Source organism: Thamnophis sirtalis, unplaced genomic scaffold, assembly GCF_051295495.1.
Source record: "Thamnophis sirtalis isolate CommonGarterSnake01/CBP01778 unplaced genomic scaffold, rThaSir2_p1.2 scaffold_1, whole genome shotgun sequence".
NCBI classification, from domain to species: Eukaryota; Metazoa; Chordata; class Lepidosauria; order Squamata; family Natricidae; genus Thamnophis; species Thamnophis sirtalis.
In genome coordinates this window covers 55,473,892-55,501,735 of record NW_028261381.1, presented here as the reverse complement: position 1 = coordinate 55,501,735, position 27,844 = coordinate 55,473,892, and the positions used below count along the sequence as shown (strand labels likewise).

General features: G+C 44.8%; 1 protein-coding gene across 1 annotated transcript in view; it reads right to left on the bottom strand.

Moving 5' to 3' along the window:
- CNTNAP5 (contactin associated protein family member 5) overlaps positions 1-27,844 on the bottom strand; it is a 582,534-nt gene that overhangs the window by 201,838 nt on the left and 352,852 nt on the right. Inside the window, exon 11 of the mRNA XM_087712206.1 lies at positions 6,849-6,955. Within this exon, the coding sequence (XP_087568332.1) occupies positions 6,849-6,955 (107 nt within the window). The remainder of the gene's footprint in view (positions 1-6,848; positions 6,956-27,844) is intronic.

Here is a 27,844-nt window from a genome sequence, read left to right as displayed (position 1 = left end):
AGTCAGTGTTGGTGGGGGGGCAGAGATCGTCCCTGAGGCCCCTAAAATATGGGGTGCTGCAGGGTTCGGTCTTATCCCCCCTACTATTTAACATATACATGAAACCGCTGGGTGAGATCATTCGGAGGCACGGGATAAAATACCATCAATATGCGAACGATACGCAATTGTATCTATCCGCCCCGTGCCAACTCAATGAAGTGGTGAACGTGATGAACCAGGGTCTGGAGGCCGTTAAGAACTGGATGAGCGCTAACAAACTGGTACTCAACCCGGACAAGACCGAGTGGCTGTTGTGTTTCCCTCCCAACAATTTGGCTAATGTTCCATCTATGAGGCTGGGGGGTCAAATTTTATACCCCTCAGATAGGGTTCGTAACTTAGGAGTCCTCCTGGATCCACAGCTGACTCTCGATCATCATCTGTCGGCTGTGACCAGGGGGGCATTTGCCCAGGTTCGCCTGGTCCGCCAGTTACGACCCTACCTGAATCGGGAGGCTCTCACAACAGTCACTCGAGCCCTTGTGATCTCTAGGCTGGAATACTGCAATGTGCTCTACATGGGGCTGCCCTTGAAGTGCATCCAGCGACTGCAGTTAGTTCAGAATGCGGCCGCGCGAGTGATAGTGGGCGCACCACGGTTCGCCCACATAACACCCATCCTCCGCGAGCTGCACTGGCTACCTGTTGATCTCCGGGTGCGCTTCAGGGTGCTGTTGACCATCTTTAAAGCCCTTCATGGTAGTGGATCTGAGTACTTGAGAGACCGCCTTCTGCCGATTACCTCCCTCCGACCGATAAGATCGCACAGACTGGGCCTCCTCCGAATCCCATCCGCCAGTCAATGTCGACTGGCGACTACACGGAGGAGAGCCTTTTCTGTTGCAGCTCCGACCCTGTGGAACGATCTCCCCATCGAGATACGCACCCTCACCACCGTCCAGGCCTTCCACGCAGCCCTCAAGACCTGGCTCTCCCAACAGGCCTGGGGATAAGCCTCTAATTTGCCCCACCCGAGTGTTGAATGTTGAATGCAAGTTGTGCTTTTATTATTTTATTTTGTTCACATATTGTTTATTTTGAATTGCACCCCCTCCCTAATGATTGTAAGCCGCCCTGAGTCCCCTCAGGGAAAAGGACGGCCTATAAATCTTAATAAAATACTAAAAAATACTAAAAATACTTTAAAAAGAGCCTAAATGGGATGCTGTAGAACCAGGATGGGTGGATGGGGCCACCTGCAATTTCCACTACTGGTTCCGGTAAACTGGTCAGAACTGGCAGAATACCACCTCTGGTCCTCTCCTGTGTACATATCAACAGGTTTATGAAAGAGATTCTCCTGCAATACTTCTCTGTAAACTGGGAAAGTTCCTATTCATCATTCCTCAGCTATTCATTCAATCACCATGTTATTTAGGAACTACAATACTGCACATACTTCAGCCACATACTATCATGTGATCTCTACACCTTGCACTGGTTAACAGACTAGGCAACACATTTGGCATCAGATTTATCTTCCAAATATACCATATTCAAGGGTATAGGCCTATATAAAATTTACTGCTATCGCAAGATAGATTGCAACCAAGGTGCAAACAATTGTTGCCAATCTGACTATGTCAGAAAGAGCAGCACCAAATATACAAGTGCACTTATCCTTATCACAATTGTAAGTTGAAAATCCAATGACAGCTGGAGTTCCCAGGCTATAGACCAGTTCTTTTGCAGAAAGTGTAGTTTCATTGAAAACTGGCCTCAAAACAAGATTTCTATTCATATTTGGATTTCATGTCAGCCCATTTCTGAAATAAGATAATGTGGAAGACTAGAGTTTTCTGTCACTGGTATACCAATAGCAGTGCACTCCAAAACTCTGAATGACCTTTGCCACTGGCTTCATATAAATATTAAACAACAAGTGATAAAATATGGAATTCTAAGACATTATGGATCAATGGCCTAGGTCAGTGATGGTTAACCTTTTCGGCACTGAGTGCCAAAACTGGAGTGTGGGCACATACCTAGGGTGACCAGACGTCCAGCATCTGGCGGGACAGGCATGCGTTTTCATAATTTTTCCCGCGTCCCAGGCCGTTCTCAAAAAACCCCGCTTTATTTTGGCGCTCGCTGGCTCCCCCGCCCATCAGCTGCCACTAGCTCGCTCGTTCCGTTCCCCCATCTATTCTATTCTACACTAAAAATCTAAATCAGCCCAGCCTGCCACTCACTGATTGTCTTGGACTCCAGCCAATCAGTGAGCTGGCTGGGAGGGAAAACTTTAAGCACGCGGCATCCCAGCCAGCTCACTGATTGGCTGGAGTCCGCTTAAGCACGCCGCATGAGTCTCCATTTCATTTCGCCTTTGCCGTTTGCTTCTGCTGCTTCACTGGTGAGAAACCGGTGGGAATCGGGAGGCTTCGCCGCTTCAGGTGGGCGGCAGCGGCCTTTAGCAAGGGAAGAACTTCCCTAGGGAGTCTGGCTTCCCCCCTGCCCCGCCTCCTCCACTAACCTTTGTCCCTCCACAGTAGGGCGGCTGGGGGGAGGAGACGGCCCTCCTCTCCTTCTCCCCCTTTGCGGAGTTGGGCGGGCGGGCCGTCTCCTCCCCCCAGCCACCCTACTGTGGAGGGACAAAGGCTAGTGGAGGAGGCGGGGCGGGGGGAGGGAAAGCCAGACCACAGCGGCTACTACCACCCTCGGCCTCCCTACCCTGAGAGAGAAACCCGGGAGAAGGTGCCGGGAGGGGGATGAATTCGCATGGGGTGGGCTGCAAGAGGGAGGGAGGGAGTCTGGATTGCTGCAAAGCAAGTCTTGGGAAGTCCTTTGTGGACCTAGAAAAGGTCTTCACTCACTCCCTCTTCTTGCAGCACGCCCCGATGCGAAAAACGCCGAGATCGGCGCACTTGGGGCTGCAGTGATTTCTGTCAAAGCAAACGCAGCCAAAGAGCTTGACTGAACGGGGCTGAAGGGAGGGAACCAGGAGCCCAGTGGAGCAAGAGCGCCGCATGCCCGCCACAAACAAAGCACATCCGCGCCCGCCGACAACTCCTGCACAGGAGAAACGAGCCGGGCTCCCCCGGGAGACACCCATCCACAGGCCGGGGGGGCTGCAGGTGGGGGAAGGGCGGGGGTGGAGGAGCCGCTGCAAGGGCACCACATTTACCCCTGCACTGAGGCTGGAAACGGCAAAGGCGGCCAGGAAGGTCCGATCGGCCGAGACCATCACTCCGCGCTTCCTTCCCTAAAAATGTACATTTCTGTCAGAGGAAAGGTCACAGTGTTGTGTGGTAGGCGGAGCTCGGAGCACAATGGAGAGAGAAGGAAAGCGGGCGATAGTATTGGCTCCCGCGAAGCGGAGCCTTTAGGGATTTAGGGAAGGGAGCCAGCCGTGGAAGGGAAGGGAGTGTGCGGGGCCGTGTGTATGTGTGCGCACGCAGACCAGCCGCTGGGGAGTTGCATCTCCCTTTGCCAAGGGAATATGTTGCTGCTGCGGTGGTTACTGGCCTCCTGTTGCCAAACGGCGCCTGGAAGCCACGAGCGGTGGACGCAGCCCTTGGCGGCTTCTAGCAGGGAACCGTAGCGAGCGTCTCCCCCTTCGGCTGCAGCTTCCTTTCCTCTCTCCACCCGCCGATGCTGTGGCTGCTTTTCGCTTCTCTGCCTCTTCCTGGGGACCGTGGAGGAATCTTGGTCTGGCATCATTGTGTATACCCGTCCCAGCCGGCCGGTATTTTGTCCCTTCTGTCTCCCCGTTGCTCAGAAAAGCAACTCTGGGAAGGTCCTATGCTAGCAGGCAGGTTCTAGGACGCCTGCCGCCACCAAAAGACCTTCCCACAGTTGCTTTTCTGAGCAACGGGGAGACAGAAGGGACGCAATCTCCTTTCATTCTCCCTCTGCCTCATTCACTCGTTCAGGCAGCAGAGAACGAAAGAAAATTGCATAGCTGAGGACAAAGAAGCCTGCAGCCTCCTTCATTCAAATGTTCAGGCAGCGGGGATGGGGGGGGCTTTCTCGCACGCCTTCTTTCTCTGAAGCCGCACCGGATTTAGCAAACCGGGCAGCGCGTGCCCTTGGGATTGTGCAGCAGCTGAAGATCACCTGATTAAAAAGGAGGAAGAGGAGGCTCCACTAGTCCGGAGCCCATCCGCGGTGGCAGGGATCCCACACACACATACACACACACAGGGAGGGAGGAGAGACAGAGAGACACACACACACACACACAGAATGACAGAGAGACAGAGAGAGGGAGGGAGGGAGATAGAGGCAAAGAGCCACACAGAGAGTGAGAGACAAACAGATACAGAGAGAGAGAGAGAGAGAGAGAGAGAGAGAGAGAGAGAGAGAGGGAGAGAGGGAGAAAGGGAGGGAGTGTTTATGCACAGAAGGGAGATTTAAAACTTCGGAGTGAATCCAGGAAGAGGGAAGAGATGGAGGACTGGCTTTTCACTCCGATTTCTGAGCCCCCAGCTGTTAGTGATGGAGGAGGAGGAGGAGGAGGAGGAGGAGGATGAAGGAAGAGGTTGCATTTTTGTGAGGCTGAAAGCCCTGTGGCGTTTTAAAGAAGTCCCGTTCTTTTTTTTTAAGCACAAAAGGAAAAATCTGCAAAAAGCCCGGGGAAATGTTCCTTGCAAAGCATCATGGTCGCAGAGAATGCAAATGAAGGTGCTTATCTCCCCGCCCGGCTCGGAGTCACGCTGAGTCCCATTCAGAGGGCAGAGGGACGCTGTGCTTTTTTTTTTTGTTGTTGTTTATGTTCTCACAACCATGCAAAGGTGGGTTTTGTGCTACAAGGATCTTTCTTTCTTTCCCTGTCTGCGGTTCTGATTGCAGTTGCTTCGGTTTAAAGCACAGTTTCTCATTCCTTGCAAAACTGGGGCAGGGCTACCTCTCCTTGCAGCACCCTCGGTTGCAAAATGTTCCCCTGATTTGGTTTATAAGTTCGCAGCAAGGCAATCCAACAAATAGGAAAGTTTTAATAAGATTTTCTGACTTTATTTGGTCTCTGCTGCCACCCCCACCCCCAACCCCTCCCAAGGAGAGAGTGGGAAGGAGAGGAAGGAAGGAGGGAGGGGGGAAGGAAAAGAAGAAGGGAGGGGGAGAAGATGGAAGGAGAAAAGATGGAAGGAAGGAGAAAGAAGGAGGAAGGAGAAGGAGGAAGATGGAAGAAGAAAGGAAGAAAAAGAAGGGAGGGAGAAAAGAGGGAAGGAGGTAGGAAGAAAAGGGGAAGAGAGGGAAAGAGCAGAAAGACAAGGAGGATGAAGTTGATAGGCAAGAGGAAGGAGGAAGGAAGGAAGAAAGAAAAAGGGAGGGAGAGAGGAAAGAAGAAAAGATGGAACTAGAAAGGAAAGAAGGGAGGGAGGGAGGAAAGGGGAAGACAGGGAAAGAGCAGAAAGACAGAGAAGGTGAAGGTAGATAGGCAGAAGGAAGGAAGAAGGAAGAAATAGGAAGGAGGGAAGGTGAAAGGATGGAAGGAGGAAGGAACAGAAGTGAAGAGAAAGAGAGAAATGGAAAGAGCAGAAAGACAGAGAAGGTAGATAGGCAAAAGAAAGGCAGTTGAAAGAATGGAAGGAGGAAGGAAGAGAAAAGGAGGAAGGGAGTGAGTGAGGAAAGAAGAGAGGATGAAGTAGAAAGGAAGGAAGAGAAGGAAAGAGCAGAAGATGGATAAGGTGAAGGTAGATAAGCAAGAGGAATGAAGGAAGAAGTGAGGTGTCTCAAGGAGGGGAAAAACATTTAGTGACCAAAGTTACAATGGCATTGAAAAAAGTGACTGATGACCATTTTTCACACTTAGCGACCGTTGCGACCATTTTTCATACTTAGTGACCGTTGCAGCATCCTCATGGTCACGTGATCAAAATTTTGTTTGACAACAGATTCGTATTTATGATGGTTTCAGTGTCCTGGGGTGACCTTTTGACAAAATATAAAATTTTTAATCAACTCCCCCTCCCCGTCAATGGTGTCCCTCTTTAACAATCTGAAAATCTGGTCACCTTACACATACCAGTGTGCCGGAACCCGAAAGAGAGCAGCTGGATGGTGCACTTGGACATGGCAGCCAGCTGCTCTTCTGGGTTCCGGCACCCACATGCCACTGGACATCTGGTCTTTGTGCAAAGACCAGCTGGCCGGCACACATGAGCAAGCCAGAATCCAGAAGAGAGTAGCTGTCCAGGGCGCATGCATGTGATGGAATCCAAAAAAGCAGCTGGTGATGGCATGTCTGCCCACAGAGAGGGCTCTGCATGCCACATCTGACATGTAGGTTCGCCATCACAGGCCTAGGTGTTGAACAGGAGGCCCCAGAATCAGTTTCTGGATATTGATTAAAGTAAAAATATGCAATCAAGATCATTCAACCATCCAATTCAAGAGGTCAGGGTTGTAGAATATCACTGATTGGTCTAGGAGAATCCATAGGGCACATTTTTCCTATTCTGGAATAGCTCAAGACAACCAAAGCAATCATAGCAATTTAAATCATAATTAAAATAAATTCAGATAATCAACATTATCCAGATCTATCTAGTTACAAGACTACAAAAGCACCATTACCTACTTATTAAAATGGATTTACTTTGACACCAGATAATTGTCAGATGAATCCAAACTGCTAAACATCTTTAGAGTTTACTTCTTTCCGCTGTGAGGAATGTCAGTTTATACATTTCTTCCCTTGTCATCAGAAGAGGCCGACCTATTTCACTTCCTATGTAGTTTCTTAATCAAACTGAAATTTGTACCCATTTACAAATAGTTTTAAAAAGGATACAAGAAATCTATTTTTCTCCAATTTGTAAATATTCCCAAATGTTCATATGCACCCAACAATGCAATCTACTTACAGTTATGGCAGGTGGTTCCAGTGTAACCAGTTTCATTACAATCACAGAAGAATGTTGTCCAAGATTGGGAACATTTTCCTCCATGTTCACAATAGTTTGGTAAACATCTAATTGGGAAGACACCAATAAAACAAGGAACTTTAGTTTTAGCAGATGGGGAAACAAATAACTTTTTTGCTTTACATTTCTCTAAACTTCTATATTTGGCATAGAAATGGGGAAAATTACTTTAACTCTGTTCTTAGCTTAAAAAAATACTTTTAGAAAAAGAGCTTGCAGGGAACTTATAATTCAGAAGGGAGCCCAAATTGATACTAAAATACAGGGCAATGGTTTGAGAGTAGAGAGCCACTTTTCTTCAGTATCCAAGCAACAATAATGCATATTTTATTCTACTTTCAGATAAGAGAAATGGATATCAAGTGAAAAGTAGCGCACAACCTTTTAACAAGACTTCTTTTTAATATTACTTTTTTTCAATTTTCACTGTAATTTCAGTTGATCATATCAGTATCTAACTACATATTTACTCTGTACAAGCACAAATGGTCTATGAGTAAAAGGACTTTTTTTTTTAAAGAATCATATTATGATTAGAATGCTTCCTCATTCTTTAGCCTTTATATTTTCACAATGAAAGCATAGAAACACAGCAAAAGGTAGGAAGATAACAAAACACTAAAGAGCGCAGTTCAGCTCCATGGTGGTGCAGTGGTTCTGCTGACTGCCTGTTGCCAGCAGTTCGGCAGTTCAAATCTCATTGGCTCTAAGTTGACTCAGCCTTCCATCCTTCTGAAGTTGGTAAATGAGGACCCATATTGTTGGGGCAATAGGCTGATTCTGTAAACCACTTAGACAGGGCTGTAAAAGCACTGTAAAGTGGTATATACATCTAAGTGCTATTGCTATATGAACATGGTCACATATTCTACTCTTTGCATTTAGTTATACTGCTCAAACTAGATTTCCCCAGCTAATTTAAACCTAATAATAAATGTTCCTGAAATATAAGTGGATACAATTTTGGTCCAGTTATTTTCTGGTAAGAATTTGAAACACAAAGGGAACATATCCATAGCCAGTTTCATGAGCCGATAAAAAGTATACTATATAAGTGTGCTCTGCCTACGTAGCCAGTCCCTACTTAGTAACAAGGCTAGAAAACATGAGCTGTGCAATACTTTAAGATTCATAATTGATGGATTTTGCAGCTGGCAAAAAAAAAAATCTACCAATCGCTCCCCATAATATAGTGAAGACTACGGAGGGAAGTAAATCTTGACAATTGCCTTCTATCAGAACCTTTCTGGTTTACTTTAGAGGTCTGATCTACAATTGTGGTGCTAATATTATTACTGAAGGAGCTAAACTACACCAACACTTTTTTCAATAGCAACTGTGCTGTTATTGCTAAAGCAAACAGATGTTTTCCAGTGTAAGGCTCCAGTGTTAGGTTGCAAGTCTCTGTTGTAGCCTGTCAGCCACCGGTCGCTCCATCAGCCAAATAAGAGAATGAGGAGGAGAAGGCATGGGAGTCAGGGTCAGCATCAGGGCAACCTGGGAGCTCTGAGGGGAAAGAGGGAATGGAGCTGGCAGAAAGAGGGAGACAGAGGCAGAGTCCAGGCCATCCATCAGCCCTCAGATGGAGAGTCAAAAGCTGCCAGGTCTGGAGGTGGTTGATGAAGAAGAGGAACAACTGGGTTCAGTGCCTGATGCAGAGCTGTGCAGAAGGCAGAGAAGGGGAGAGCAGTGGAAAGCTGTGGGCTAATCCTGGGAAAGGAAGAGTCACTACTGCTAATGAGGCCTCACCCTAGCTCTGGGGGATAAAAGGCAGAGGACGGAGATGTATAGGTGTAACAGACAGCTATTCATCTTCCACCTGGACTTGTTAGCCCATGAGATAAACTTTTTGCCGGGGCTGCTAGCATTCCGAATAAAGGAATCTTCTGAGTTCACATCAGAGGGTTTGTCATGTTTGGGGAGCTGGGTCAGAACAGTCTCTTCAAGAAAGCAGAACTCTTGAAATGAACGGCATTTCAAAATAAACTTTTATTGGAAGACAGTGATAGTAGAGTGTGTGTAGGCAGAATCTGAATTTTGTGCACTGGAGCGTTTGCTTAAGCAGCTCCTTTTGATGTCCAGTTCATCTTTGAGCCAATCCCAAGATGCAAAGATGTTGTAAAAACTTTGGGATGAAAAGGTGATAACAGGCAGTTCCTGGGTGCCACAATCTTGCTCCTCCAGTAGTGAGACAAAACAGATGGCCCAAGGCACATTCTTTCCCCCCTCACAGCATCCCCAAAAGTACATCAAAGCAGAGAAAAGGGACAAAGAAAACCCCATGCATCCCCAATTATCCTCCCTCCCACCAGTATGGCAAGGTCCTGATAGAGATCTATGGGACCTGACATCCAGCTCCGGCAACTTTCTGTAATGTGATCTAGCACTTAGAAAGCTCCTGGCCTACTACTTTCTTAGTGATATAGAGAGGTTGTTTCTCTAGCAGCCTTGGTTTTAGTAGATAAAGGAGTAGATCAGAATATATCTAAGCCTTTAGAGATACCCTGCTTCATGGGTGTTTCTAGAAATGTTGGTGCTGCTGCTCTTCTCCTGGTTTCATGCCAGGAAGCAGCAAAAACTAAAATAACCATGGAGCAAAGTTGTCAGCAACTGGAGAGGATAGGATATACCCACAGAAGCTGAAAGAAGCTAATATGAACTGCTGCATTATCACATGGTCACAGCCATGTCGTGAAAAGAGCAAGGCATGTATTGAGAGGTTAAAGAAACCACATCAGAGCTGGTCAATTAACTGGTTGTGGTTGTGGGCAGGAGATAGGGGAAAGCTTCACTGTATGGAAGTGTCCTTCAAGGATGGTTACACATATAGGTTCAAACCAAAGTTAGGGGAAAGTTTAGATATGCCCTCAGGGATATATTTATTTTTAATGCATGTGAGGGATGTAGCTGGATTATTTTTGAGGCTCTTTTTCATGACTTCCCTTTCCAAGGATTGAGTTGCCTTTTATCTTTCTTTAACTTCCCCTTCATAATGTTCAATATAATCATACAGACAACTTGTTAGATTTGTCCAGTACACCTAAGAGAAATTTTAGGTTATCTTTTAATAAGAAAATAGCTATTGAAACACACATCTCTTTTGCATCAAATTTGTATGCAGAAGTTATGCAGTCTTAGCTTTTATCCTGAGTACTGGCTAATTAACCCTTATGGAAGCCAAGTCCATGCTAAAAGAACAAATTAGGAGCAATCATTATCAGTATGGTGGAACCAGTGTTCCTTAATTGCAGTATACTGCCAAGTGTTAGATTCTGCAAGTCCTCCATTAAGCTCTAGTCCTGAGAATTTATTAGATTTGTCTAGTATACGTCAATGAAATTTAAAGTTATCTTTTAATAAGACAATGGCTATTAATACACAGTTTCCAATCTCTTTGGCACTCCTTGTTTTCTCCAATTACTTTCATATTTGAGGGTAATAAAATTCAGTTTTATATTCTTTATTTTTTGAAGGGATGTTAACACTTCACTTACATTTCAAGTTGCAAAAAGCCATACAATTGTGCAATTGGCTTGGATGTGCTACATATTTTTTAATGTCAAATATGTTTGATAATGGGTTTTCTGCAGAAATCTACTTTTTTTTCCTTATCTATAATGCTGCAGCAAATACGGCACCAAACAGGTGCACATTCCAGACTTATCCCTCTCAAGGCTGTATCCCATGGTTACTTACAATGGCCGGAAAGGAGTGATCTCTATAACCCATGAAATTTCCCTGTTGGGGAATGTGATTCCACACCCTGAGGGGAGGGTGGAAACAGGGTCATGATTGGGGCCATAAATTAGTAGGGTCAGAGATGGCTTCACTTGGGAAAGTGCCGACATGAAGTTCCTAATAAATGACTGGATTTCTTTTTAAGCTTGGCTCAAGGCTCATGATTTAATTAGGGCATCCATCAGAACCCTGACACTAGGAGTGAAATTAAAGGATAAGCTTAGAATCTGTACACAAACAGTCCAACCCCCTTGAATTATGTTGAACCTTATCTAACTCCAAGCAGGTGCTGACCATGAGTTGAAAAGATTCCCGCACATTGGGATTTTTTTTAAGCAATAAAGCAATTCAACAGCACGTTATCCTGTGGACTTGGTCTCTCACATCTGACAGCATGATTCTGTTTGTAGACAACCATAAATAAAGAACCAATCAGAAGTAATTTGACATGTTTTTCTTGATTCTTTGGGCTTGACAAATGAATGGCTGCCTCTTTAGTCTAAAGTGGACTTCTATTCATGTCTACTAATTATGGTCCACTAACACATGGTATGTCTGATCTACCTCCTATTCAAATGTACATGAGATGTGACCCAAAGAGTAAATCCAAGCATGCATGAAGATATAATGACTATGACCAGCATATACCATGCCACCCTATTTCTTTTCAGTACACAGATGAGAAGAACTTCCCAGATTTCAAAGAACGGAAATTTAATCTGTCTCTCAATATGCAAAAGGTGGGGGGTCTCTCCAATGATTTGAGTAAAACATGAAAGGCTTTGGGTTTGGTTGCCTGAAGCCACCCTTAGACTTCACACAATTAGGGCTCAGATAACATTACACATATATGGCACATATATACCTTCTAAATATGCAATAACTTAGACTGATGCCCAAAAAATGATATAATTACTTTGTAAATTGCTGCATATGAAATATAATTTTTTTCCTTATAATCTTTTTAGATTCCATTTAGAACAAAAAGCATCCCAAGGCAGGATTCACATATAAAATCACAATATATATTTTTTTACAAAAAAAGAATAATAAAATATTAATGAAACCAATAATGGCTAAAACTAGAAGTTAAAAACACTTATTCCCAATAAAAAAATCAGACCCAATTTTAGAAGAACAAAATGGGACATGTGAAAAATAAAAGCCAATTCAGAATAAGGCTTCAATAAATAAATAAATAGCCCTGCAGGGTGTTCTTCAAAGTTGGCTATGGTATGAAAAAAAACAAAAATGCTGGCACAAAAATATTATTTCAAATGTACTTTCTTGTGAATTTTCCACTCCTGAATGTCTGTTGTAAAAGTATAAAATACAAAATAGATGCTGCTTCACTCTGCTATTTCTTCACTTTGCCTTGTTTTGTTTTAGTGATGGGATCCAGTTGGCTGTTGGTTGTTTTTTAAATGCCCTGTACTTTTGTAGTTTTTGTGTTTTTCCCTTCCCCTCCTTCGGGTTTGTGCGCCGCCCTGAGTCCCGCAGGGAATAGGGCGGCATATAAATAAAATGAAACTCAAACTCAAACTCAAACTATGGAGATTCTCAGTCATCCAGGTCATGATTGTCCTAAAGGTGCTTTTTCAAAAGGCAACTGGACTTTATTTCTCCTTGACGACATTTCACTTCTCATCCAAGAAGCCTCATCGGAACTGAAGAAGCTTCTTGGATGAGAAGCTAAACATCTTCAAGGAGAAGCAAAGTCCAGTTGCCTTTTGAAAAAGCACCTTTGGGATTCAGTTGGATTTTATGATAACTTGGAAAACTTTCTGACAGTCATTCTGTTAATGCCTTGCTTAGTACCTAGAATATGACAATTCATAGGGTAGCTGATTAAAAAAATCAAAGAAAAGGAACAAAAATATAAAGAAGTGACTTTCAATTTTCTTTTACAGCAGTTACAAGTATAAATATAAGTTAACCTATTATTCTATGATTATAGCATTGTTTACATTTTCTCTGTAAACTATTATTTTTGTTCTAATCCTCAAAGACATCCTGGCCAGTGTCTTTTTTCACTTTTACCATCAGGCAGAGGACACAGAAGTATAGCCAGCCGGACCAACAGGTTTAAAAGCAGTTTCTATGCATGGGCTGTCAGACTCCTAAACACAATATAGCACCACAAACAGATTAATATGACAAATTTCACTGGTGCTAGTGTAGTGTGTAATATGTATATATCATGAAAAAAGATCATATACCAGAGTAATATACATGTTGCACAGAATATGATGTACATATGGAAACGTATAACTAGTTTCTTTTTCTATTTATATAAGGATTATTCTTTATATTACTCATGTTGTCTTGTATTCTTGTATGGACTACACCAGTAGAGGATAAACCAATTTCATTGTATACATGATGTAAAATGACAATAAAGGCTTCAATTTGAAAACTTTATATCATCATTTTTTCCCGTTTCCTGTAAAATATCTATAAAAGTTTCCAATCATTGTTAAATTGTCCTGTCTCTAATTAAAATGCATTATTCATTTATTCATTCATTCATTCATTCATTCATTCATTCATTCATTCATTTATTCTGTCATGGTTATGTAGTGTATATTGGAGGAAGTGACCCTTTGAGAGCTGAATGCAACAAAATTTCATTTTACTGTACACTAATTATTGCACATTCAAAGTGAAAATAAAGTATTCTATTCTATTCTATTCTATTCCTATTCCTATTCCTATTCCTATTCCTATTCCTATTCCTATTCCTATTCCTATTCCTATTCCTATTCCTATTCCTATTCCTATTCCTATTCCTATTCCTATTACAATTTGGCCATTTCAACAAGTTCCCTCATCTTTACTATCCCTTCCTCCAATGTGGGTAAAGGTTTGTGTGAAAAGGTTCACTGTTCTTGCTGCAATGAACATATATAAAAACACAGTTCTATATTTTTTTCCAGCTGCTTATTCATGAATCTCAAAAGAGTGTCTGGTTTCAAAAGAAATGATTGTATATGGATACCTTTAATATCTTCTGTATATTTTATATGTAATTGAGTCCAAAAATGTGTGGCCTTAATACACATCCACCAAGCGTGATCAAATGCCCTTCTTGTTGGTGCCCTTTCCTGATTCTTAGGGCTGAGAAAGAGTGACTGACCCAAGATCACTCAGTTGGCTTCGTGCGTAAGGTGAGACTAGAACTCACCATTTCCCAGTTTCTAGGTCACAGCACTTTAAACATTACACCAAACTGGTCCATCCCACCTTATACCCAATCATAAATTAATTTGTATTGACTCCAAATCCTGCAGAGTTAAGTGGCCTGGTATTTCCATTAGCTTCAGAAAAGCCTCTTTAAAACTCCATTACCACGTTACCACATGGGAAAAATATAAGCACTTTGTGGAATTTGCCTTCAAGGTGCTCTGAAGGTATAATTTGAAACCATATGCTAATAAGTTCCTTCCTCAGTGGCATGGTTGTAAAATAGAATATAATTTTCTTAAACTGAGAGTAAAAAGAGAAAACCTTGAATAACACAATTTAGGTTTGAATCCTATTCCAGACACACAAGTCACATATATCTCCAGAATTAACATATATTCCTGATATAATACATTCTACCCTACTAAATTGTGTGTGTGTGTGTGTGTGTGTGTGTGTATTTTTGTATGGGTACAGGTATGCAGGTTTTGGGCGTATTCAGGTCTTTTCCCATGTAAGATTGACAACGTTTCAATGAGGTCCCACTCACTATCTTCAGGCTGGTGCCTTTGGCTTCATACTTGTGTGAGCAAAGCGTGATCAGAGCAGCCGTCTCTCTATAAATATTAGTGGGGGTTTGTGGTGTGCTGGCTTTGTTGCTGTAAGCAGTTTGGTTGGTTGTGTTGTTATATCTTGATTAGTTGATGGAGTTGATGTAGGCAGATTAGCCAGCTGTTTTGTAACATCCTGTGTGGTTGAGGTACTAGCTGTGTGCCCATTTATCTTTTGTGTTGTAACGACCTGGGTAAGGGGCTGTGTGATGACATCCTGAGCTCTATTGAAGTGATATCCAGAGTCCTGTCCTGCAACCGCCTGGGGGGTTGGCTGCGTTGTAACATCCTGAGCCTTTGTGTTGTAACCTCCTGAGTTCTGTGATGTAATGTCCTGAGCAGATGGCTGTGATATGACAAAGGCTCAGAATGTTATAACACAGCCAACCCAGGTCATTACAACACAAAAGACTAGTGGGCACACAGCTAGTACCTCAGCCACACAGGATGTTACAAAACAGCCGACTAATCTGCATACATCAACTCCATCAACTAATCAAGATGTTACAACACAGCCAACCAACCCACTTACAGCAACAAAGCTATCACTCCACACCCCTCCGCCAATACTTATAGAAAGACGGCAGCTCCGATCATGCTTTGCTCGCACAAGCATGAAGCCAAAGGCACTAGCCTGAGGATGGCAAGTGGGACCTCATCGAAACGTCGCCAAGATACTCTCAATCTTACACTGGAAAACACCCAAATATGCAAAGACCTGCACACAGACACGGGCACGCATGCGCGCACACACACATGCACGCATGCACACACGGCATATATATATATATATATATATATATATATATATATATATATATATATATATATATATATATATATATATATATATATATATATATACCGTGTGTGCATGCGCGTGTGCGTGTGTGTGTGTGTATATATATATATTTATTTATTTATTTATTTATCAGCACAAATAAAAAAACACACACACACATATATATATATAATATTTATGCTGCTAAATAAATAAAGGGAGACTAGTATAGATCTATTTCAAGCTATTTAGCTCTCATCAGCTAGCCATACCCTATGTTGGGAATCGAACCTGTGCTCTATTGCCTCTCAGGCAGATGTGTTAACCATTGAGCTACAAGGCTCGACTCCTTATCAGCCAGCCAGGGTGAGAGGTATATATTTAAAGTCACAACCCCTGGTATGCCCAAATATGGGAGGAAGGTCACACTTCCACTCTCTGTCTTCGGCTCGTCACAAGAGACCATCCAGACAGAAACCCAATATTTTTTACTGTTGCCTTTTTGTTACATTTGTTATATTTATGCTGATAAATAAATAAAGGGAGACTAGTATAGATCTATTTCAAGCTATTTAGCTCTCATCAGCTATTATATTTATTTATCAGCAATATATATATATATATATGTATGTATGTATGTATGTATGTATGTGTGTGTGTGTGTGTATATATATATATATATATATATATATATATATATATATATATATATATATACACACATACATACATACATACATACACACACACACATACATACATACATACATAGACACACACACACACACAGACACACACACATATATATCAGCACAAATGCAATACACACACAAACACACACACACACACATATATAAATGTATGTCTTTGGTTATTGGGGTTTTTCCCCGCATAAAATTGGAAGTGTCTTGGCAACGTTTTGACGAAGTCTCATTTGTCATCTTCAGGCTTGTTTGCTCGGCTTCGTGCTTCCAGGAGCAAAGTGAGATCTCAGCTGTTAAGTGGCTAATGGTGGGAGGTATCGTCTCGTTTGTTCATTGTTTGTTCCTGCCTACCAGCCATTTGGAAATCCGTCCTTATTGACAAACGAGTCCCTAACACGAGGAATGACACCAGACCCACACTCACAAGAGCCATATAGGATGTCACCACCATACATCCACGCAGAAAGCAGACTCAAACCCACACTGATGATGAGGCATGACCAAGGACCAGAAACCAGACCGCAACTTCACCATTAGCCACTTTAAACCTGTCAGCCCTTCTTCATTCACAAATCAGGAAAGAAAACCACCGGACTCCATTTGTTGAAATCGAGTGTACTTTTACTAATTATAAATGAAAAGAAGCGAAGCTAAGCTAAGTCTGATTATTTAGGCGCGAAAGCGAATAATATATTGTATAATTCATTCTCCTCCCCTTGGCATCCTGTATACAGTCCAATCATAATTCTCCCAAATGTCAGGTGTGAGATAACGTCGAAAGGCATCACCAGGATGGAATGCTGGGCCGTTGGCCTTGGCGGGAAACACTCCTCCTCCACATGCGCAGTAAGGTGGTCAGTTCAAAATCTAGAATCTTCCTCCAGCACAATGATTGCCCTCCAAAATACCATGCCCCCCTCCCCATTTCAATGGCAGCCGAAGCAGTAGCAAAGCGGAGGCTGACAAAACCCCTCCAATCCTTACATGAAGCACAAACTCCCAACCAATCAGAACACACCTCCACCCAATCAGAACACAGCCAAGCTCCCACCCAATCAGCTCAAACCCCCACTGGCAGTTAAAAGGAAGAAACAGCTGAGATTTCACATTGCTCCTGGAAGCACGAAGCCGAGCAAACAAGCCTGAAGATGACGAATGAGACTTTGTTGAAATGTCACCAAGACACTTCCAATTTTACGCAGGAGAAAACCCGAATAACCAAAGACCTACATACTAACACCTGCGAAAACCTCAGAAAACACACACACACACACACACACACACACACACATCTCCTAAAAATACAAGTTCCATATGTACTCATAAATTTGGCCATTGCATGTGTGATAGGCCCATCCACCTGCTTGTACACACACACACACACACACACACACACACATTTGAACTATCCTAGTAGAACATAATGTCTGTCTGTCTGTCTGTCCATCCCTCCCTCCCTCTCTCCCTCCCCCTCTATTTCTACCTACCTACCTACCTACCTACCTACCTACCTACCTACCTACCTATCTAGCTAGCTTAAGGTGACCAGATTTTCAGATTGGTAAAGAGGGACACCTTTGACCGGGGGGGGGGGGCTTGATTAAAAATTTTATATGGAGCAACAAAAATTTTCATACAATGCAAAAATAGTATTGTAATATTTTTTTATTTCAACATAACTACAATTTACAAATAGAAATTGTAACTGTTGCCAAACATCAAAATTTTGATTGCGTGACCATGAGGATGCTGCAACAGTCGCTAAGTGTGAAAATGGTCGCTAAGTGTGAAAAATGGTCATCAATGCCATTGTAACTTTGGTCACTAAGCCCATTATACCACCTTTCTTGCCACAGTTCTTAAGTGAATAACTGCAGCTGATAAGTTAGTAGCATAAATGAATCTGGTTTCCCCATTTGACTTTGTCAAAAAGTGATTATATGACCCCAGGACACTGAAACCATCATAAATACGAATCTGTTGCCAAACATCAAAATTTTGATCGCGTGACCATGAGGATGCTGCAACAGTTGCTAAGTGTGAAAATGGTCGCTAAGTGTGAAAAATGGTCATCAGTCACTTTTTTCAATGCCATTGTAACTTTGGTCACTAAATGAACTGTTTGAAAGCTAAGGCTAGCTTGCATTATAATGCCTTATGCTAGCCTACATTTTCAAGAGAGAGAAGCTAAACTCCTTATTAGAATTGAAATAGAAATGGGTAGAGTAGAGTAGAGTAGAGTAGAGTAGAGTAGAGTAGAGTAGAGTAGAGTAGAGTAGAGTAGAGTAGTTTATTAGCCAAGTGTGATTGGACACACAAGGAATTTGTCTTTGGTGCATAGGCTCTCAATGTACATAAAAGAAAAAAAAATACATTCATCAAGAATCATAAGCTACAACACTTAGTGATAGTCATAGGTTACTAATAAGCAATCAAATTATACTAGTAAACAAATTATTGGATTTTTAAATTATTGGATTTTTTTTCAAAGAAACTCAGTATGTGCTTCCTGATTATTAAAAGTGCAAATTCAGTGTCAATGACTCTTGACTATTTAAAATATAGTCTAAGGCAATTTTAAAAAAGAATCCACACAGAATAAAATTATTTTAAAAAATCCTATGCACAATAAATAAAATATTATTTTAAAATACATTAAAAAAATAAAAGAAAAAAACCCGGCTCACTTACCAGCAGGCAGGCACTCCAAGTCAATCCAGAATGATATAGATGTTATTATCTGTGGACCACCAACATTTTCTCACAGACCACCAGTGGTCCACCATGGACCACTGGTTGGGGACCACTGCTTTAAAGCAGAATCTGCAGAGGGGAAGCAGGGAGACAGTTCCTAAATAGAACGCCCCCTTTAAAAAAAGAAAGTTTTTTTTTTAAATGACTCAATGCAGCCAAGTTCATTATATGGCATCATGCAAGCCTTGTCACATCTTATTATGCCATCATCGCTAAATCTCTTTAGAAAGTCTACATGAATATAGTTTGTAAATCCCCTATATTGCTCCTTTCCCATGACTCCTGACACTGGCAGGTAGACTGCCCTTGCCCACAGAAGCTCAAGAGGAGAAAATTGGATAAAGCACACATTAGTCATGCTGGATGAAAATTTAAATTTCTAACTTGCCTCTTTTTTGGGGGGGAGGGGGGGCGTCAAGGCTGCCCAGGAAGACCAGCAGAATAATAATTTTAAAAAAAGAGATAGACTTAATAGGATAAATAGAGAAATGTGTAGAGAAATGTAAAGAATGAAGAGGGATGGATGAGTTTTTAAGAGTCTGGGGCTGCAAAAAGGGGGTTATTGATCTGTTTTTGTGTGTGTGTGTGTGTGTGTGTGTGTGTGTGCAGCCTTCATTCCTGCTCACTTCACACTGGATGCACAAAAAGAGCAGTCAAAATGTGTGTGTGTGTGTGTGTGTGTGTGTTTGTGTGTGTACGATTTTTACCAGCAACAAAAGGGGAATTGCTAGTAGAGTCTTTTATTTACAGCTGTTAAGTGAGAGATCACAAGATAGGAAAGGGATAGATTAAAAAAATAAGAGGGGATCGTACGCCCCCACCCACCCACTCCCAACCCCATCTGACAGAAGGAGACGAGAGAAGAGCAGCGGAGGGAAGGAAATCTCCATCCCCCCGCCTCTTCCAAATTATACACACAGACACTGCCCTCCCCATCCCGCAGCCCCAATTCCAGCCACCCCAATTCAAGCTCCCAGATCTCTCTCTCTCTTTTTTCTCCACTCATTTCCCCCCACCAACCAAACAAACGAGCAAAGGAAATACAAGAAAATCAACTTTTAAATAAATAAATAAATAAATAAATAAATAAATAAATAAATAAATAAATGAAATCCAAGGCACGGGAGGAAAATCCCCCTTTCCCCTAATTCCCACTCCCCTCCCCCATCCTGCCTCCCAATCCATTTGGGGTAGATTTCTTTATTTACAATAAATCCTGGGTTATTTTCCCCCTTTTTTTAAAGGAAGGAAAATGACAGAATTTCTCCCCCCCTCTCACCAAAGGAGACCGGAGAAAAGCAACCAGATCTAAAGGAAGGGAGATATGATTGGAAGAGCAGGAGGGGAGGGAGGGCTGCAAGCAAGCCGAGCGGAGGGAGGGAAACCACTGCCCTCTAAAGGCCACATTGGGAACGACACTTCAGAGAACTAAATTTTTTTTTTTAACGGCGTCCTTTTTAAATCGGGACTTTTTGAACACGCAGCAGGACACGGGACAAATTTTGAAAAATTGTGACTGTCCCACCAAAAGCGGGACGTCTGGTCACCTTAATCTATCTATCTATCTATCTATCTATCTATCTATCTATCTATCTATCTATCTATCTATCTATCTATCTATCTAGCTATCATCTATCTAATTTTAGACTCCGAGGGCAGTCCTCCATTCTGAGTTACACAGCAGATATGGAAGACACAGTGTGCATCTTAAAACGCTGCTTTGGGGTATATCTAGCTTGGGTCCAATATTTTTATTCCTTTATGTAACCTGAACATAGAGGATGGATTTGACCAGCTTGCTAGCTGGTTGATGTGCTTAGCTTGTTTATGGTGCAAAGTGTCAAGTGAACATGCTTTATGTGTAATTAAGAGAATAACTACAACATGCACAATATTTTTGGACAAAGTTAGAACTTTAATTCATTATATCATCCGGTAATTATGAAATCATGCAACAGCAGCCAAAGAAAATATTTTGTGAAAAGAAATATATATATATCCCAAGGACTGGTTGGGAATTGTTTTAAGAGATATGTCAAAATCCATCTGCAGCATGGATGGTAGAATTAAATGAGGTCCACTGGCATCATTACATCTCTAGCCCAAACTATGCACAAAAAATGCATATAAACAAAATGCACAACCAATCTGTGTGGAACTAAGTCTATTTGGGTCTTGATAAGACTTGGATAAGAGTTTACTAGAAAATCCCAGTGCTGTATACAAAACTGGGAAACCAATTAGATATCATAGAAGAAAGCAGTGGCAAAGCCATTTACATGTTGTTTCCAAGAAATGTGCTAGATATGTCAAATATCAGATGTTTAGTTTTATTTGAGGGAAACTTTACATTTTTTTTTGAAGAGAACTTTTTTCCGGGCAATCCGGATTTGGCAAACTTCCTTTTCCCAATTGCCCGCCCATACAATTAAACCAAAAACAATCTTTTTTTTAACTCACCCTTTTAAAATTGTCTCATTTTCTCTGATCCCTCTAGTTCTAGTTACCATATATTACTACCACATCTTTTGACATAAATAGAAATTTGACCAGAATGTTTTTACATTAGGCCAATATGGAACGTCTATCTCACACCCATTTCCAACATTGTTTGTCTTTTTGCCAAGCCAGCTACAGTCTTTGTAATATGTTTAACCAAATCTTTAAAATATGTGTACTCTTCATTGCAAGCAACAGATAAATATACATTTTCCATATTATATACTATTTATTAAAGTCATGAAGAAAAACTAATTGCTTGTGGTTGACAAGTCCCCTAGGTCTCCATCTATTATATAACCTTATAATAATGCTAACAGAATGTGTGTCCTCACAACTACGCTAAAGTATTATTTGTTTTATTCTTGCAATTACTGTATATTTTGTCTTTTCCTTAAGAACTGAAAAATGCATAGGCGGGAGCGGATTTGTCTCCTTCCATTTTCTCCTTCCAAATATCTAGTAGGCTGAGGGACAGTAACTGTTTGAAGTATCGGTGAGCTCCAGTAGGGGAAGAGAAGAGAATTGATCCTGGATCACACAAGCTCTAGTCCTTTACCTTATCCGCACTATATTGCTTCTCCCTAATTGCTTAACTGTTGTTTAATTTGTTAGAAAAAAATTATAATGGAGTCCTTCCATGTGATTTTTATTTGAACATTTGTGCTTACTTTGTTTTTTGTTTAAAACAGCCAAATTGTATGGGCTTAGGAGTTTTCTAGGACAGACCTACCATTGACTTAAATGCAACTCCCTGCTTTAGAATTCTTCTGATGGTTATAATTTAATTGTCATTAGGATTGTAATACACTTCATATTGTAAATTAATTATCAACAATAACCTCACAATTATTCAACTAATTACCTCATAATTGAATGTTCATACTCCTGTGCACATTAGAAGACAAATCCAAGCTCTACTGAATTTCGGTCATGATTCATAATGAGTTTGGTCTGTGCCATCAATATTGTGCTCAGAGAGCTACCTTCTTAGCTTGCTCCAAAAATATAAGATGCTGGACTCCAAGTAAAAATGGAAAGGAGGTGATCCCTAACCAGCACTGCTTTAGGCTTTAGTAAAAAGAATGCATGAAAACAAAGACAGAGATGGGGAAGGGAATGGGTCTGCTTTCTTCATCTTGAAAACCTTGTACTGAGGTAGATGGCCTGAAGAAGATTTTTAATTACATAGTATTCAACTTACAACAGCTCATTTAGTGACCATTTGGAGTTACAACAGGCCTGAAAAAAGTGACTTATGATGGCTTTTCACACTTATGACCATCACAGCATCCCTACAGTCATGGGATCAAAATTCAGATTCTTGGCAATGGACTCATATTTAGGATGGTTACAATGTTCCAGGGTCATGTGATCATCTTTTGCGACCTTCTGACAAGCAAAATCAATGGCTAAGCCAGATTCATTTAATCAAATGTGTTTCACATTTAACAAATGTGATTTAGATAACAACTGCAGTGATTCCCTTAACAACTATGGCAAGCAAGGTCATAAAATAGGGATAAAAGTCACTGTGCTTAATTGGGGTTGTAAGTCGAGGCCTACCTGTATTTACAGGTCGTGTTTCCCGACGGGGCCGTGATTCCCGACGGGGCTGGACAACCAGAAGCCCCATAAGCTTCCACAATGGCCTGAAGCAGCCAACAGCCGATGGTAGCCGAGGACACCTAGAACCCAGCATCCCCGGCTGGAACGAAACAAACAAGGCCTCCGACCTACGGACCCGCAGAGGTAGATCCGCAGAGCGCGGCAGACGTCCAACCAATGCCAGAGCCTCTCCCTATCATTGGACAGACCCGGGCAAAAGTCAGGCAGGACGATCTCCTGAGCCCTATGAAAGGGAGTATTCGGGATGAAGGTAGGATCAAGGCGAAGCACCACCCTGTCCTGGTGAAAATGGCAAAGGTCATCCCTGGAAGACAGGGCGCCCAGTTCTGAAATACGTTGCGTGGAGGTAACCGCCATCAGGAAGGCCACCTTCAGAGACAAGAACCATAGATGAACAGACTGGAGAGGTTCGAATGGGGCCCCCGTCAAGGCCCTGAGCACCAGAGGAAGATCCCACATGGGGAACCTGTGGATGGGGGGAGGCCTGAGATTAGTCGCCTCCTTCAGAAAACGCTTGATCAGGGGAACATGGGAGAGGAAGAAGAAGACCCACCCCCCAGGATCGAAGACAAAGCTGCCACCTGGTGACGCAACGTAGTCTGCGAAAGCCCGCCTTTAAGGCCCTTCTGGAGGAAATCCAAGACGTTAGGAATGGTGGCCCTATCGGGAGAAATGCCCAGAGGAGAGCACCACTGGACAAAGGCCATCCAGGTGGAATTGTAAATGCGGGTCGTCAAAGGACGCTGAGACGCCTTGATGGTATGAATGACCCCGGAGGACAGATCAGCCCCCTTCAGAAGCCGCCGTTCAAGAGCCAGGCAGTCAGATGGAGCCACTGGGGCTCTGGGTGAACCAGAGCCCCCTGCAGCAAGACCACCTCCCCCGCGGAATCCTCCACGGAGGGGCCACCGACAGCTGGACCAGGTCTGTGAACCAGGGCATCCTGGGCCAATAAGGGGCCACCACATTGACCAGGGCCCTCTCCACCACCACCTTCCTGACGGTCCCTGGGATGAGGGGAATGGGAGGGAATGCATAAAGAAGGTTCGGGGGCCACCGGCTCCTGAGGGCGTCCATGCCCTCCGCCGACCTGGACTGGAAACGGGTGAAAAACCACGGAAGTTGGGAGTTCGCAGGTGATGCAAACAGATCCACCAGAGGAGTCCCGAACCTCTGACAGATCCTCCGAAACAGCGACGGGTGGAGCTGCCACTCGCCATTGTCCAGAGCCAATCTGCCTGGACGTTGGAAAGCCCGGAGATGTGTTCCGACACCAAGGAGAGCAGGTGTCCCTCCGCCCAGGCGCCCAGGCGCCCAGGCGCCCAGGCGCCCAGGCGCCCAGGCGCCCAGGTGCCCAGGTGCAGAGCCTCCAGCCAGAGGGCCGGCGAATGGTTCTCCCCTTGACGATTGATGTGGGCCTTGGTGGCCACATTGTCCGTCAGGAGGAGCACGTGATGCCCCTCCACCAAGGACTGAAAGTGATGCAGAGCCAGGCGTGCGGCCTTCAGCTTCAGCCAATTTACGTTGTGGCGGAGGTCCGAGGCCGTCCACCTGCCCTGAGCCATCCGAGAACCCACCAGGGCCCCCCACCTGAACAGAAGCATCAGCCCCACTGAACGGCCGGGGAAAGCCACCACGCCAGAGAGACCCAGACCCCTGCCGGAAGACGGAGAGTCTGAAGAGAATTGCTCAATCACCCCCTCTGAAAGGGGATGAGCTCCCACTGGAGAGGCCGAAGGTGAAGCCTGGCCCATGGGACAATCCCGATGCAAGAGACCATCTTGCCCAATAACTGTGATAGAGAGAGGATGGAAGCGAACCACCTTCCACGAATGGTTTCTGCCAGTTGACGAAGGCTGCTCTGACGTTCCTGGGACAGATGCACCACCCCCGACATGGAGTCTATGACCGTCCCCAGGTGGAGAATACGCATGAAGGGGGAAAGATGGCTTTTGGCAAAGTTCACCGAAAAGCCCAGGCTCTAAAGGATCCGAATGGTGAGCCGAAGGTCTGAGATGGCCTGAGGAAGAGACCCTGCCTGAACCAAGACATCATCCAAATAACATTGGAGCCGCACTGGGATAGATCGTAGATGAGCCGCCAGGGCCGCCAGAACCTTCATGAAGGTCCGGGGAGCCGAGGCCAGCCCAAAAGGAAGAGCCCTGTACTGGTAGTGGCGGGTCCCGTGCGAGAACCTCAGGAACTGGCGGTGAGTGGGCAGAATAGGTATGTGAAGATAGGCCTCCGTGAGGTCCACGGAGGCCAGGAAGTCCCCTTTCCTGATGCTCTGAAGGATAGATTTGAGGGAGGACATTTTGATACCCCTGTACACCAGGAACCGGTTCAGGCGCTTGAGGTCTAGAATCGCCCTCCAGCCCCCCGTGCTCTTCAGAACCACGAATAGATTGGAGTAGTGGCCCAGGCCTCGTTCCCCTAGAGAAATTGCCTCCACCGCCCGAATGTCGAGAAGGTGGGTGATCGCCTGATCCATCAGCTCCTGGCTCCGAGACGGAGGGAACAACATGAAGAGGTTCAGAGGGGTGGAGAGAAATTCTAACCTGCGACCATGACGAACCATGGCTCGGACCCAAGCATCTGACGTGATTTCATCCCATTGATCCATATAGAGGGAGATGCGGCCGCCGATGGGAGGACTTGGGTTCGAGTCACTTCCCCCTGCGGTAGGGATGGCTGCCTCCTCCACAAAAGGGCTGCCTGGACTGGCTCTGGAAATGACTCCTGTCCTGAAAGGACGACCTGAGGAACTGCCTATCAGATTGGAAAGAAGAAAAACGCTGGTTATAGCCGTAATCCGCAGCCCTATACCTTTGTCTACGGTAAGGGTGTGACTTAGTCTCAGGATTCTTAGCTTAGAAGGAAGAACCTTCTTCTTGTCCTATCCTCTACTAGGATGGGGACGAGGGCCTCCCCGAAAAGATTGGGCCCCTTGAAAGGGGCGGCTGCCAAATACCACGTTGCCTTGTTATCCATCTGCCAGTGACGCAGCCAAAGGAGCCTATGAGAGGTGACAGAGGTGGCCAAGGCACTGGAAGCAAACTTGACTGTGTCCAGGGTCGCATCAGCTGAGAACTGGCAGGCCACCATGATCTTAAAGAGATCCTGGTGGAGCCGCTCATCCTGGATGGGAATGCGTTTCTGGAGTTTCTTAAGCCACATGAAAGTGGCGTGGTTAAAGTAGGAAGCCGAGGCCGCGGACTTGATAGGCCCGAGGAGGCCTAATAACTCTGGATGGACGTTTGCGGGCTCGGATGGAGAGGGGTTGGAAATACCAACGAAGGGTTGAGAGGTCCCGGAGGCTGTGGTAGGCTGGCCTGCATATGTGAAGGCCGGATGATGTTGTATTTGCATGCCTTGTTGCGGAATCGGGGCCGGTTGCGAGGCGTCGGTGGCTGGCCTCTGCGGGACGGTTTGAGCTGGATTCTCATTGGTGTGGCAGCTCCTCAATTGATCCAGGTGCCGCCGCCATATCGTGCCATCTGGAATTCTGGCCCTGTAGGAAACGGGTCCCGTTACCTTGATGACGGTGGCAGGCACCCATCGAGGATCACCAGAATAATTGCGAGCCCAAACTACGTCCCCAGGAAGGAAAGAGCGGGAGGGAGACCCCAGGTTGCCAGGCTGAATTCCTGAATAGAGGGGGTGCAGTCTATCCAGGGTGGTCCGCAGGCACCTGCCCATCAGCAGCTCCGCAGGGCTTTTCCGAGTCAGGGGGCAAGGAGTGGAGTGCTGTGCCATTAAGTACGCATCCACCCTTGCCTGCCAGTCGCCTCCGTTCATGCGGCCCAAAGCCTCCTTGGCCGATCGAACCGCCCTTTCCGCCCGGCCATTGCTGGCCGGATGGTAAGGGGCGACAGGCGCATGGCGGATCCCTTGGGCAGCCAGGACTGTTTGGAAGGCAGTAGAAGTGAATTGTGGGTCGTTGTCGGACACAACTGTGTCCGGCAACCCATGGGTAGCGAACAACCGTCTCAGGGCCCGCACAGTGCTCTTGGCTGTGGTGGAGTGCATTAGGATCAGCTCCACCCAGCGAGAGTACGCATCTACTTCCACCAAGAATACCTGGCCGTGGAAGGGGCCCGCGAAGTCTATGTGAATACGGGACCATCTACTTCCACCAAGAATACCTGGCCGTGGAAGGGGCCCGCAAAGTCTATGTGAATACGGGACCAGGGCCCGCGGGGCATCTCCCACTCCTGGGAGGGGGAGGAGGGGGGAGATGGGTGGGACTCCTGGCATGTTACGCAGCGGGCGACCCAGGCCTCGATGTCAGAATCTAAGCCTGGCCACCAAACGTAACTGCGGGCCGGCACCTTCATGTGCGCGACACCGGGGTGATCGGTATGAAGCCGCTGTAGGACTTGGTGGCGAAGGACCTATGGGATGACCACACGGTCGCCCCAGAGGAGGCAGCCTGAGTGGAGGGATAGTTCTAGCTGGCGGGACTTGAAGGCCCTGCAGTCTGGAGGCGTAGTGTCTGTAGGCCACCCTCTCAGGACCCATGTGCACTCCAGTTAGGGATAGCCCTAAAGGTGAAAACCAATCTAGACCCAGAATTGAGGGAAGTGGCTTGAGAACAATGAGGGCTGGTAGGACAGCACAGTGGCTCCCATAGGCAACCCTAAACCCATAGCACCCCAGGGTGGTGGTGATGTTTGACCCTTGATAGTCCCTTAGGATAGCGTCCGGTGGCGAAAGCTGGGACTTGGTCACATGGGGGCAGAGTTTTATGAAGGTGGCCCAAGAAAGGAGGGAGCGGGAGGAACCAGAATCGACCTCCATTAAACAGGGGGAGCCTTCAATGGTGACCGTTATTGCAATCTTCGGCGTACCCTCGGATGCCAGTTTGACAGATACAGCAGGGATGTCAGGCACGCCCTCAGTTAGCATGTAGCACTCATCCTGGCGCGGCTGCAGCCTCCGGGATGGTTGATTCTTCGGAGGTGGAGAAGGACCGTAGGCAGGAGGTTGTTCGGCTGGTGAGAGAGAAGGCAGGGTGGCCCGGCAGACCTGCGCTAA